Source organism: Eurosta solidaginis, chromosome 2 (genome assembly GCF_040869045.1).
Source record: "Eurosta solidaginis isolate ZX-2024a chromosome 2, ASM4086904v1, whole genome shotgun sequence".
Taxonomy (NCBI): Eukaryota; Metazoa; Arthropoda; class Insecta; order Diptera; family Tephritidae; genus Eurosta; species Eurosta solidaginis.
The window spans coordinates 215,211,530-215,225,080 of NC_090320.1; the positions used below are offsets into that span (position 1 = coordinate 215,211,530).

At 33.9% G+C, this 13,551-nt stretch overlaps 1 protein-coding gene across 4 annotated transcripts in view; it reads left to right on the forward strand.

Annotated features, from left to right (window-relative positions):
- The window catches only part of Syt1 (Synaptotagmin 1), a 167,048-nt gene that overhangs the window by 134,016 nt on the left and 19,481 nt on the right, over positions 1–13,551 (forward strand). For all 4 annotated transcript variants that reach the window (XM_067767054.1, XM_067767056.1, XM_067767055.1 and 1 more), the window contains exons 10-11: positions 1,506–1,639; positions 10,702–10,989. In XM_067767054.1, the coding sequence (XP_067623155.1) occupies positions 1,506–1,639; positions 10,702–10,908 (341 nt within the window). In that variant the 3' untranslated portion in view covers positions 10,909–10,989. The remainder of the gene's footprint in view (positions 1–1,505; positions 1,640–10,701; positions 10,990–13,551) is intronic.

Below are 13,551 nucleotides of genomic sequence, written 5' to 3' on the forward strand. Positions count from 1 at the left end.
AATCTCGAATTACTCGTAATACTCGCGATCTTCTCGACTTTCAATTCAGTCGCTGCATTGGCAATATTCTATACATTTCGTCATTTTTTACTTGTGGTTTGCGAACCTTTTGGCTTGTGCTCCAGAAGAAATCGAAAATCAATATAAAACAGCAATGAATCGACTCAGTTGAATGTCGAGAAGCTCGCGAGCCTTGCGAATAATTCGAGATTCGACAATCTCGCGAGCCTTACGAGTAATTCGAGATTCGAGAATCTCGCGAGAAGGCGAGGCTCGCGAGAAATCTCTTCTCGAACATGTTCGAGAAATCGTAAGCTCTACTGACTACCTTCTTTGATCTTATATTTCCGGGGAATTTCTCAAGGCGATCTTCTAGCGGTATACGCATTGTTGAATGCAGCAATTTCGTTTATCCAACTAAGAATGAATCATCATTTCAATATTGAAAATTTCATCGTAACTGGCTTTCCACAGGTCAGGACCAATAATTGATCCCTGTGCTGTTCCGCATATGACTTTCATATTAAGCGAACCTTCTGAAGTTTGATACATGTATTAGCATGCGATCACTGAGGTAGCTTCTAATGGCGCGCTGTAGGTATCAAGTTATTTTGAATCGCCTCTCTAAAGCGGCCGTCATGTCTGCCCATCTCGTGCTGTTGAAAGTGTTTCTTACGTCTAAGGTTGCACGGAGGACAACTCGCTTTAATTTAGCATTACCTCCTATGCTATTTATACGCTTGCAATAACGTCTACAATTGCCCCAAAAGTGCATTTTCCTGGCTGAAGCCTTGATGCCTTGGCGATTTAGCTTGTGTTCTACGGCGTTTGCGATACGTGGTGTTACGAGCCTTTCAAAAGGTTTTCCGGCTGTGTCGAGCATACATAATGGCCCTTATGCTGATGACGATTTCGGGTCCCCATTGCCTTTACCTTATAACAAATATTGCTGTTTTTTCCACGTTTTTGGGAACAATCCATCCTTGAAACATACATTATATATAACCAGCATAACCTCTGATGCATTTTTTCGATTTCTTTAATGGCTTCTGCTGGAATCCAGCTACCAATAGATTTACATTCAAGAGAGGTCAGCAAAATTCAGTCGGCCATACGCTGTGTGTGTTTTAAGTGTCTAGGAAAGTTTAATTTTTTAAAGTTTAATTTTTAATATTTAACTGCATATAAATTATACTTAATATTAAATGTTTATAAAGTTGGTTTGCCGAAATTATAAAATTTTTAAACAAAAAAAATCGTTAATAAAAGTAAACTTGTTTTTTGTTGAATTTGAAAATTCGTATAATCGTGTTATTTATGTATTGTGTTATTCTAATTAAATTAAAAAAAAAAACAAACTTTGAATTTATATAATCAAATACAGCAAACGAAAAAAAATGCGAAACATGCAAATAATTTGCAAACAAATTGAATTAATAGTACATATTTGAATGATTTTCTATTTACTTTTTATTTTCTCACTTTCTCTTTCTATTTTTTTATAGATCCATATGTGAAAATTGCGATCATGCAAAATGGAAAACGTTTGAAAAAGAAGAAGACAAGTATCAAAAAATGCACCCTCAACCCTTACTATAATGAGTCGTTCTCATTTGAAGTACCATTTGAACAAATACAAGTATGCGAGAATGTATTATACTATCCTACTACTAAAACTACTACTCTTTAAAAAAAAAAAACTAAAAAACTCAACCTAACTCAACTACTTACTTGTTACTACCAACTACTACTACTACTACTTTTACTACTACTAATTTACTATCACTGCCTTTTAACAACTGCTACTACTTCTTTACTACTTTTATACTACTACTATTAAAATACATACATTTACTACAGTTATTACAAAATATTACTCGTCACATACAATCGCTTAACAAAACAAATATACTACTATTAATACTACTACTACTACTACTATTCCCTTTACATACTCAACCACTCAATCAGCGTTCTAATAAATGTTCTCCTCCTACCCATCCACTCACCTGCCTTGTTCTTGCAAATGTATCGATGTTTTATATAAACTAAAAAACAGAAAGCAATTTATGAATACCTTTAATAGCGTACTAAATACTACTACTAAATCTTCAAAACGCCTAATTTCTACTACTTTTGTACATATTTACATGTACCACAAACAAAAATTTAAAAAAAAAATAGTACTCGATGTTTTATATAAACTAAAAAACAGAAAGCAATTTATGAATACCTTTAATAGCGTACTAAATACTACTACTAAATCTTCAAAACGCCTAATTTCTACTACTTTTGTACATATTTACATATACCACAAACAAAATTAAAAAAAAAATAGTACTCGTATTACAGTCAAAATCATACAGTACAAGTTGAACGCGTACAGACTAAAAAAATTAGTACATTTTGCACTGCAAAAAAAATCAAAAAACTGTGTACCATAGACTAATAAAAAGTAACCATATTTGTATTCGGTGTTTGCTCAGTGTTGTATTAAAGGCTTAAATTTTTGTTATATAATCGACCTCTTTAGAGTAAGTATTCAAAAAAAAAAAACCATATGTATTGGAAAATGAAAGCGTTGTGCTTATAGTGTATTTGTATATGACTTTGAGGTCGATTTGCATATAATTTATTTTTGGCTTTGATGTTAACCCTTGGCGATTTTTGTGTAGCTTAAATATTACATGTTCTTTGTATTATTTAACATTTTTTTATTATTTTTTGTTCTATGAAAAAAAAAATTGTTTACAGTATTTATCAAAACTATGGCATTTCAACTTTCAGTTGAGCGATTATTTTTTTTTTTTTTTTTTCAAATTAGCATTCAAAAATTTTGATCAATGTACGGTGTTCTTCCTCCATAGGGCTACTACTCTGTGCACGACTAGTACGCACGAATATATTTGTTGTATAGGTTGTCGTATCTAAATACATAACTAACTACTAGACTAAATAAATGGCTTCACGTACACGTAGTAGTACATGTGTATATAAAATACAACAAATACGATATAAGGCTGCGTAGTGTTGCAAGTTGAACGAATGCCGCCACTCACTTCAAAAATCAAGAACAAAAAAATACAGAAAAGTGAGCACAATTTCAAAAACGCAAAAATTTCAAATTACACTGCAACTCTGCCACTTAGATACATATGTATGTATGTAGGTACTACACGTTACATATCAATCTACCAATTTCAATGTTATTTGACAATTCTTGTTACTCTCCTCAAAAAAAAAACGATTTACTTATGCACAAAATGTATATGTATGTATGCATGTGTGCTAATGCAATAAATCACAATACAACTTATATACTAAATAGTTTTGAGTTTAAGACTCAAATTTCGAATTTACAAAATTTAGCAAACTGAAAATGCTTTGACGTGACATCACAGACCACCAAACATGCACACTATCAAACACAATTGATTCTATATACATACATGCATATATGCATGAGGGTACTCATTGTGTGGCATGAAAAGTTTATCTCAGAGCAATAAAGTAAAAAAAACCCAGTTCTAGGAGTTAATCCGAAAAAAATGTAGACTCATCATATCTATGAAAGCCCTTATTCTGGGTCGAAAAAACATGTGGTTTTCCATACAGTGGTTCGATGAACTGCAAGTCCTCCAGCAGCTTTTTCATATTATTTACCTCATTCGGTTCCTCACGGTTTCATGGTTGGTGTGATGAGTTTTCACTTTGGCGCACTGCACGCCGAAAGAGCGGATAAAATTCTTTTTTTCCAGCTGATTACCCACCCCTGCTATACCCACTACTTCGCATTCCTTCTTATAGCCCAAAAAACGATCCATACCTTAAATTTTTTGGGTAAGAGATACCTACGGGCCTACTCAGCAGACACATTGTCCTTCTCTCCTTGTTATCTGGTCATGTGGCTCTTCATATTGTACACTCTCTTCCGCTCTTTCTGTGATTTTCTTACGTAACCTACTTCGACAATTGTTGTTCGCTAATTTCCTTCTTTTGAGCGCCTACGCCTCAGCTCATTAGCCACGTTATTTTATTCGATTCTTTTATGATCCGGTACCCAGATAATTTATATTTCTAGAGTGTCGCTTAGAGAAGTTAAAAGTTGCTTACTTTTCACTAACTATCAGAGAAGATGAGAGCTGCGATGTTGCAAGATTTTCTGCTTGAAACACACTACACAATAGACTAAATTTAAACGTCGTAGAAGTTTGTGGAGCCCCAATAAATTCAAGCCCCACGGCAGGTAGATTAAGGATACTGCTCTGCTCTTGTTGATTTTTCTTTCAGCACCCAGATCCGTATCCTGGGGGTAAGGGTCGATGTACAGATTATAAAGCTTACGCGAATGGATGGGAAGCAATTTAAAAGGGTACCTTGGGCGGGTGCAAAAGGCTCAGGCGCCAACACACACACTGCCGTATTTTTTCTGTAGGCTGATATGAGATTGTTGTTCTATCGAAGGTCTTTACACCACGCCTCGTTGAAATCGAGGGTTGGTAGCAGGAACTTAATATTAAGTGAGAGGGTCCTTTCTCGGTTTACTTATTTCGTACTTTCACGTGAAGTCCTTCTTATACGCGGTTAGCCTAAGGCTTGGTCCTTCCATTATTTCACTAATCGTAGCAGGAATTCAGAAAAGGCACAGGCATTTTTCTGATACTCTCGTTGCTGGTAGCATAAACCAATTGGCCTATCTTTACCCTGGGCATTCATTCAGTGTTGTCAAAACTGCTTTGTTTCCCCTATAGTTATGATTTCCCTTGTTTTTGAGTCCACAAAAAGGCATTGGGCCGTAAAATACTGCTATTGCTTCCTGCTTAGCTAGAAAGTCTGCCTATTCATACATTCATGTCGCTATTACCTAGGACAAACCCTTGTTTTTGGCTCCCAGGCTATTTAGGGCTCTAATAAATTCATCCACTAGCTTTGAACTAATTCTGCAGGACTGCAGTGCACATAATGCTGCACAGCTGCCTCACATAGTGAAGATTATCTTCAAGAATAGCCGTCTTGATCCTCTAACGCAACCTTCAATTGCATGGAGTTCTGCCTAAAAAAGGTGAGTTAGCAACCCATTGGAATCAATTTCTTGAAGCTCAGCCTATAAATACCAATTTTCGTTTTTCCTCCATCAAATTTCGAACCATCCGTGAACCAGACCTTAGAATCGGGGTCATTATATAGTTTGTCTGTTCCCCGAAGAGTTCCTTCCACAATTGACAGCTCAAAGTTCCGTGATTTTATGAGCATAGGGTCATTGCATTACGTAGTTGCTTCTTATAACTTTCATATGAATGTAAGGCGCAATGAACTCCGAAGTGGCTTTAGTCCGAGCTCCTCTTCCAATTTGCGTCGTGCTCCTTTTAATTTTTCCTACAAATTGACGGGATGCGACCTACTAGTTTTATGCCGACTCCAAACAGCATCTACAAGGCAGATGAGTTTTCACTGAAAAGCTTTTCATGGCAGAAATACACTCGAAGTGCTTGTTAAATATTACCAAGTGGCGACCACGCTTAGAAAAATGTTCTTATAATTGAAAAAATGAGTTTCTAAAATTTGATGTTGCTTTGCGTGAACCCAGGATAGGCGGAGCACGCTACCATCAAACCACGGGGGCCGCCAACCATCGCATAAACTTTGTATACCCTGTTGTATTTCGAATACTTAGCTCAAAAATATTTTGAAGTCTTAGTGCAGCAAGTGTTGTCTCTGTTGCCTCTTTCTCTATTAGAATAGGGAAGGAAGGTATTCCCACTAAGGCGCTAGGTGCGTCAGAATGGGACGTTCTCATCGCACCCGTTTTACCAAAGCAAACTCATCGTTGCATTTTGCTTAATTTTGTTATTGCTGTTCTTTGCGTGGTCTACGGCCACCAAACACCATAGGTAATTATTAGCTTCAGAACAACATTAAATGTCCAGTATACTACTTTCGGAGATATCCCTCATATTTTGCCAAAGAGTGAAGATAGCAACAGCAAATGTAAAAAATATGTTTGATCTTTTTTTAAAATAAAATAATACTCTATCTGCCCCCACACAGTGAATACACACAATTTATGTACCACTAAAATGCACGTGCGTATTAAAAATACTCCTTAACTCCTTCAACTCCTTTGTTTTACTTTCTAATTTACACTTTTCGCTACTGACCGACTCCATAACGGAGTTACAAGCGCGAAAAATACAAATGCAAATGTTGTATGTAGAATGTATTGTACATAATATATAAATATATATTATGTTCATACATCTGTACATACATGAAAAAAAATATTTATTATATTGCGTCGGCGTCAATAACGACGGCCGCGATGGGTTCGTTGTTTTGACACTGTCTTCTGATTTGATGCGCAACGAATAACAATAACAATAAAAAAAGTACAATAAAAATAAAAAATAATAAATAAAGCACTAGAACTACAACAACATCAACAACAATAACAATAACAAGAACACTGCACCAACAAATTGAATCAACAACAACTAACTATGTATATAGTTAAAAAGAGAAAACGGGCGCAAGTAGCTGTGAGAGGAGTAAATAGAGAATATATATATCACACGTGAAAAAAGTCGTAAAAGTTAACATTTTAACGTACGGTGAAGTAAAATATTAGTTAATTTAATGTCATATTTGTATATTCAAAAAAAAAAAAAAAAAATTTGTATTTGTACATTATTTGAAATTTTTGTTATAGCTCGAATATATATATATATATATATACTTACTTAAAGTTTCGATATACATACATAAATAGGCAGTCCTATCTCTTTCGTCTTAGTTAGACTCAAGCTTAACTAATCGAACTACGTTACTACGCTAGCATATGCTTACGTCTTACGTACCTTCCAATCTGGCACACCACAACACACCCCAAGTCCCCGCTGAACTGTACTTTAAACAAACAAACTAAAAAAGCTTAAAACAAAAACAAAAATGAAAAACTATCAAAAGCAAAGAAATAGGATTGAATATTATACATTTTCGTTTACAAGTATTTAATGAACAATATTCTTTTGGTGAAATAAACACAAAGTAGCCAAATTTGCAAGTCAAAGTAAAGAAATTGTTCATCTAAATAAACAAAAAGACAAAAAAGACTGCAATATTTCATTTTCATTGACACCACACCACCAATAAGCATAATTGCACTAACTTATCGTAAAACTTACATACATGGCTACAATTCCAGTTTTCGTTAACGCCATTTCATATATTAGCATATAAAAAATATATATATATTTGCATCTTAACATACAACAAAGCGTATGCTCTTATGCCGCAAAAATGTTGTGATACGCAAATCACAAACACTGTTAACAGAGCGTTTGCGCTTATGCCGCAAAAATGTTGTGATACGCAAATCATCACCACTGCCTTAAAACACCCCAAATGAGACTGAATGCAAATTTAGTACAAACTTAAGGAATTAAGTATATACATACTTTGATCAAATAAAATAATACAAACAATTAGTTTTAGCTTTAGATTACATAGTTTAGTTAGGCTAGCGAAAAAATTACGTTACTGATTTTTGTTTTCTTATTTTATTTGCATGTTATTTGAAAATGAAAACGCTCCGTTGCCCCAAAAACTCAAAATATGTTTGAAAAATGCTTGTATAATGTATAAAACATATCTTTTTTATTTAAGCTTTCACATTTTGTATATTCTAAAGCGAGCTTTTTTGAATAAAAACTAAATGCTTTATCATAAAATTAGCTTAAATTTTTTTTAATTTATAACAACAGTTTTGTATATTTTAAACTGAGTATTACTTGCAAAACAGTTGTCAAAAATGTTATAATAACTTAAGTATCTGTTATTAAATAAATATATATGTATAACTTTTATTTAACTAACACAGCTTTAAATTGTAGAATATTGCATATACCCCTCCCATGATCGAAGAACTTTATCTTTCCATCTTTACCTACAATACGAACTATTTAGATTACGTTAGGTTAAAATGAAATTAGGTGCCAGGACTTGTTATAGAATAACTTCGTCCCCTTGGAAATTATTAAAAGTTGTATAGGACTCTAGCATAATTGCTGCCGCGTGATCTGGCAATTCTGCACCACCCAATTACTTGAGCCTTGATCTCGCGAGCGCAGTGCACAGACGTGCTCACCCGTTCCTTCCTGTCGCTCACACTTCCTACATCTGCTGGTAATAACGACGCCTTTCTTATAACCATGCAACACCGGAAGGCAAATTTCAGTTAATATGCTCATCGTGAGATTTAAGTATTCTCTGTCGTTGGACAATTGTCGTTTTCACTTATTGGTCAATTTAATTGTCCTTTGTAGTCAAAACAGACGGCTTTACTTTTTGGGGACCAACGATTTATTTTGCAAATAATTTTAGTTTATTTTAGGGAATGCTCCGTCATCAGCTCTCTTTCCTTTCGAAATTATTTCAGAACTTCAGTATATCCACGTTTCAAGCTTGAAAATAAAGTTACTTTTAATTAAGATAATCTTGGCTAGAGAAGACCAAACGAGGCGCCGTAGAGCATGCGCGCAAACCCAAAAAAAAATATATGCGGGAGTCTAATCTTACTCCAACGCAGTTAACTCCGTTCTATGAGGTCATATTTTTCGAGAATGTTTCCAAAATAACTTATAGTTTGTGTTCTTTTTGTAAAAAAGCTTGAATGCGGCATTTTAAGATTACAATTTTTTTCGTAGATCCCTGTGCTGCACCGCATGTCCTGTCGAAGTTTTGAAATTTGGCATATGGCGATGCATATCCAATGACGCCTATAAAAACTGTAATTTCCCTTAGGTTCCCGAACAATATATATGCATTGTATATTTTTTATATATATTTATAAATAAATTATACATAGTTATGTATCTATATTTTAGTTGTGGAAGTAATTGTAGTTAGCTACTTAATATGTAAAATTCTAAGTGTACCTGTACAAAAATCAGCAATCACCAACAACTTATCCCATCACCAATCCGCAAAACTGCACAACACCCCAAATTAAAAAACAAAAAAAAATAGTTGTTTGTGGTGCACAACCCCTGTTCCCGCCATTTCTCTGCTCATTCAATTATATGAACATGCAAAAAAAAGTCCAACTATTACAACTACAAACAAAGAAACTCTTCTTCTTCAACAAACTACAAGAAAAGAAAAAAAGAAAATGTTAACAAAAGTTCTGTATAAATTAAGTTAAAAACTATAACAAACAAATCAAAACTGTGACCGCATAAGATGCTGGAAATTTACAAAAAATAAACATATACCCTTTTCATATAGTCAAACCTACTCAGAAATGATACTATGTTTTAAATATTTGTATGATTTCGTGTTAATGTCAATATTTTTCTCTTAAGGCCCAAACTCATTCGACTTTGGCGTCATTTTGGTGCTTTGTGACTACAGCTGATTTTGAAGACAAATGTTTTAGTTCCTATCATTGTGCATTCCATTGCCATAACCACCTATCAAATAAGCTGACAGCAAGAATAGCTGTCAGGAATTGCCCGTCACATAAGAAGTTTTTCAGATAGATGCGTTTAACGCAATATTATGCATAAAGAGTAGATCACATGTATTTTTATAGAGAACGGCAGATCGAGCGACACTGGCGCCATCTGACATCAAAAAGTAACCAACTTCCAACTTTTTTTGCAAGCAAAGCATAGAAGAAGAACTCGACATTTGCTTTGGCTAAGGGTACTTTCACACTTTGCAAGTGAAATTATTTTTAAGTCTGAAGTTATTTATATGTAACTGCCGTGCATAAGATTGCGTTAAACGCATTTATATAAAAAACGCCATTGTGACACGGCCTTAATGGAAGAAAGGTTTGTTTGTTTGCTCGTGGTAAATAAATTGAATTGCCATGAATTTGTGCTTCAAATCAACTTTGTGTTAATTAGTAGAGAAAATATGAGCAGCCAGTTAAGCAAACATTCTAAAACAAGTAAAAAGGGCAGTATAAAAGTCATTTACAAAAACTTACGCTTTACCAATTGTCATTTGTTAATTACTTCTTGAAATATATAGCAATATGTGAAAAATCTTTGAGTTTTAATTCGTCGAATACAATTTTAAACATATATTTGTCCTCATGTTACAAAAAATTGTTGTTTTTCATTTTATATCTTGACAAAATATCAATATGTGACTTTTGCTTTTGCGTTCATTGTGGCAGATAGCGTGCGTTATTTCAAAATGATGTCAACGTCAAAACGACGCAAATGTCGCATGTGTTTGGGCCTATAGTAATCTTTTTAGAGCCCAAAAGAGGGTGGAGCATTGTAAAAGCTATTAAATCAAAAAATGGAAATACGGCTTTGAAGCGCTTCAATTTCAAATCGAGACAGTTAAAAAATTCCCTTGAATTTTTAGAATTTTAAAAATATATTTTTAAAAACATCTCAAAACTTATTTGACTTTTCAAAAGCGCTTAGAACCATTAGAGAATAGATTCATAGAAATCTAATGGGGTCTAAGGTGAACAAATATTGAACATTTAATAAATTTTATAAACGGTTAAACATATGGATCTATTCTGGGTTTGTAATATATATGAATTTGGTTACATATACTTCCGATTTAAAATATTTTACACTACCAAAAAAATTTATTTTTCTAATAAAACTTTTGTTTAATTTTTACTTCAAAACTCAACTCAATTTCATTGCCATTTCGGCTGGCTTTGTGCATCAGAAAATCTGTCTCGTCGTTACTGTTGTGGATTACGATCGTATTGGTACATCTGAGCCAATTGGACGTTGCATACTCGGTTGTATGGCTACCGGCACCGAACTGCGGCATTGGTCTGATATGTTGGCATCACCACGACGACCGATTGCTCAATGGCATACGTTAAAGGATCCTGAAGAAACCGATGAAATATTAAAGAATATGAAATAAAGAATATACGATGGCGGTAAAGAAGGAAGTACCAAAAATGTTTAGGGTACGCGGTGAAGGACGTTACCATTGAAGATCAAGGTAAAAAAATACAAAATAATAAAATGGCACTATTTCAAAAATAATATTCTGGGCGTTTTTTTTTTCTGAAGCTTTTTTGTGTGTGATATTTCATAATAGTTTTTAACCTATTCAAGGAATAACACAATAGAAAGGATTAAAATATAATGTCCAATTTTTGCATGTATAGAGTCGCCGTGTGTAAATATGATACTAAACTCCAAAAGATAAGTTGTCGATAATCCGCAACAAAACTATTTGTGTGTAAACAGCGACATAGACCTAGTTTACATGTAACAAGATTTTCTTCATTTTCGTACTTAACTCTTAATTGTTAGATATAAAACTTGATTGCCCATCGCATATAAATTTTTCCTTCGATAATCGGTTATTATAATAAAATTTTAAAGATGCGGACTTTTTTTATGCAAAAATGTCCACCTCTACAGTGTAATCTCTAATTGGAAGCACAAAATTAGCGATACACGTGAAAATTTTACAGAAAATAATCTAGTTCATAGGGATGAACTTAGCTCTGCTCGCTTAGACCACATTTACACATGCACTTATATACAATCGATCCTCAATAGATAATCTACGTGTTTACATATGTTTCATCTCTAGGACCTAGATTCATATGTTCGAAATTTCTACGTTTCCCTTCGATTTCTTACATCCAATTAGAGATTACACTTTAGTGGTGGTATTTATTTTGTTTGGAAAGCAATCGGCATCTCTAAAATTTTTTTTATAATTCCCATATACATATGTAAACAGTGTTGGGCACATTATAATTCACAAATCATTAACAACTAACAATTAATTAATTGTTAATTGCAACTTACACAATTAAAAATTCATTAACTGTATTTGTGAAAAGTTACAATTAACAATTAATCAATTTGAGTGGTCGCAATTAACAATCAATTAATTTTTAATGGTGATTTTGTGTAATTAACAATTGATTTATTTTTAATTGTTTTGTGGAATTTACAATTCAAAATTTATTAAAATAATAGTTTAAGGCCCGGTTGTTCAGTAGTCGGCTAAGCTGAGCTTAAACTAAGTTTACTTCAACTCTAGTCAAATTTGAACTCCAGTTAAACTACTGAGCAGTTTTTCAGTCAGTTGGTGGCCACCGTGGTGTGATGGTAGCGTGCTCCGCCTACCACACCTTATGCCCTGGGTTCACACCCCGGGCAAAGCAACATCAAAATTTTAGAAATAAGGTTTTTCAGTTAGAAGAAACTTTTTCTAAGCGGGGTCGCGCCTTGGCAGTGTTTGACACGCGCTCTGGGTGTATTTCTGACATGAAAATCTCTCAGTGAAAATTCTTCTGCCTTGCAGATGCCGTTCGGAGTCGGCATAATACATTTAAGGTCCCGTCCGGCCAATTTGTAGGGGAAATCAAGAGGAGCACGACGGAAATTGGAAGAGAAGCTCGGCCTTAGATCCCTTCGGAGGTTATCGCGCCTTACATTTATTTTTTTTTTAGTTTTTCAGTCACAGTTAAGGCCGCCTTTGGGGTAGGCTTTTTTGTACGGCAACATTGGCTTTTTATTATCTAGATAATTTGTAGATACGGCAACAGCTGGATTTTGTTTACCCAACAAACATGGAATCAATATTTCTCCAGCGAAATATAAATCTGGTTCCGAAGATGATATCCAACCACATTATTTAATTATTCTTCTCCAGTTGATATCCAACTTCATTCTCTTATCACTATTCAACAATTGGAAAATTTTGTAAAATTTAGAATTCTCGACTAGATCTCCAACGTTATAATCATTATCAATCAATTTATTGTCCAACCTTTCACAGATTTTGGAAATACACAGTTCTCAAATGAATATCCAACACATTTCCCAGTTGATATCCTACATTGGATATCGAGTTGAGGTGGTGTTAAAAAAAACTCTAAGGTGGCACCACCAAAACCACCAGCTGTGAACTGTTAGAAACAAACACCTGATTGATAGCAGTAATGAAGCGTAATTAATTAAAAATAAAATATACATAATTTTTTTTTTTTCGTGAAAATATTGTAGTATGGAATCTTATATTTGAGTCCATTTACACGGTGGGTTTTAAAAAATTTAAATTTTTCTACCGACCACCCGGGAAATTCTTCTATGGTCTTATAATAGAAGGTGCCTAGTGTCAAAAAAAGCTAACCCCGAAATCTCATATTCGGCGCTTTTTTTTAAGAGTCATTTGAACTTTCTAATTTTTTTAATTTTGCAATTAAAGCTTACATACGCGTTATAGATAGGGAAATCTATTTTAACGCAATAATAATCATGTTTCTTTGCAAAAAATTATGCAAACATTTATTTTATGTAACGATACATACAATGTAAACAGTTATTTTAAACAAAATTTACAAAATAATCCATATTTTTGTTTGAAACCACAAAAGTTCGTTAATCAGCTTCTCCAATTTATTTGAATCACAAATGGCAACTATTGTATACGCAAACTGCTCTCAATAAACGACTAGAGTATTCTGGATGAGATATTTTAACACTGTACGTAACCCACGTCTTTTTAAAATCTGTATGCACAGATTCAAAAACTTGC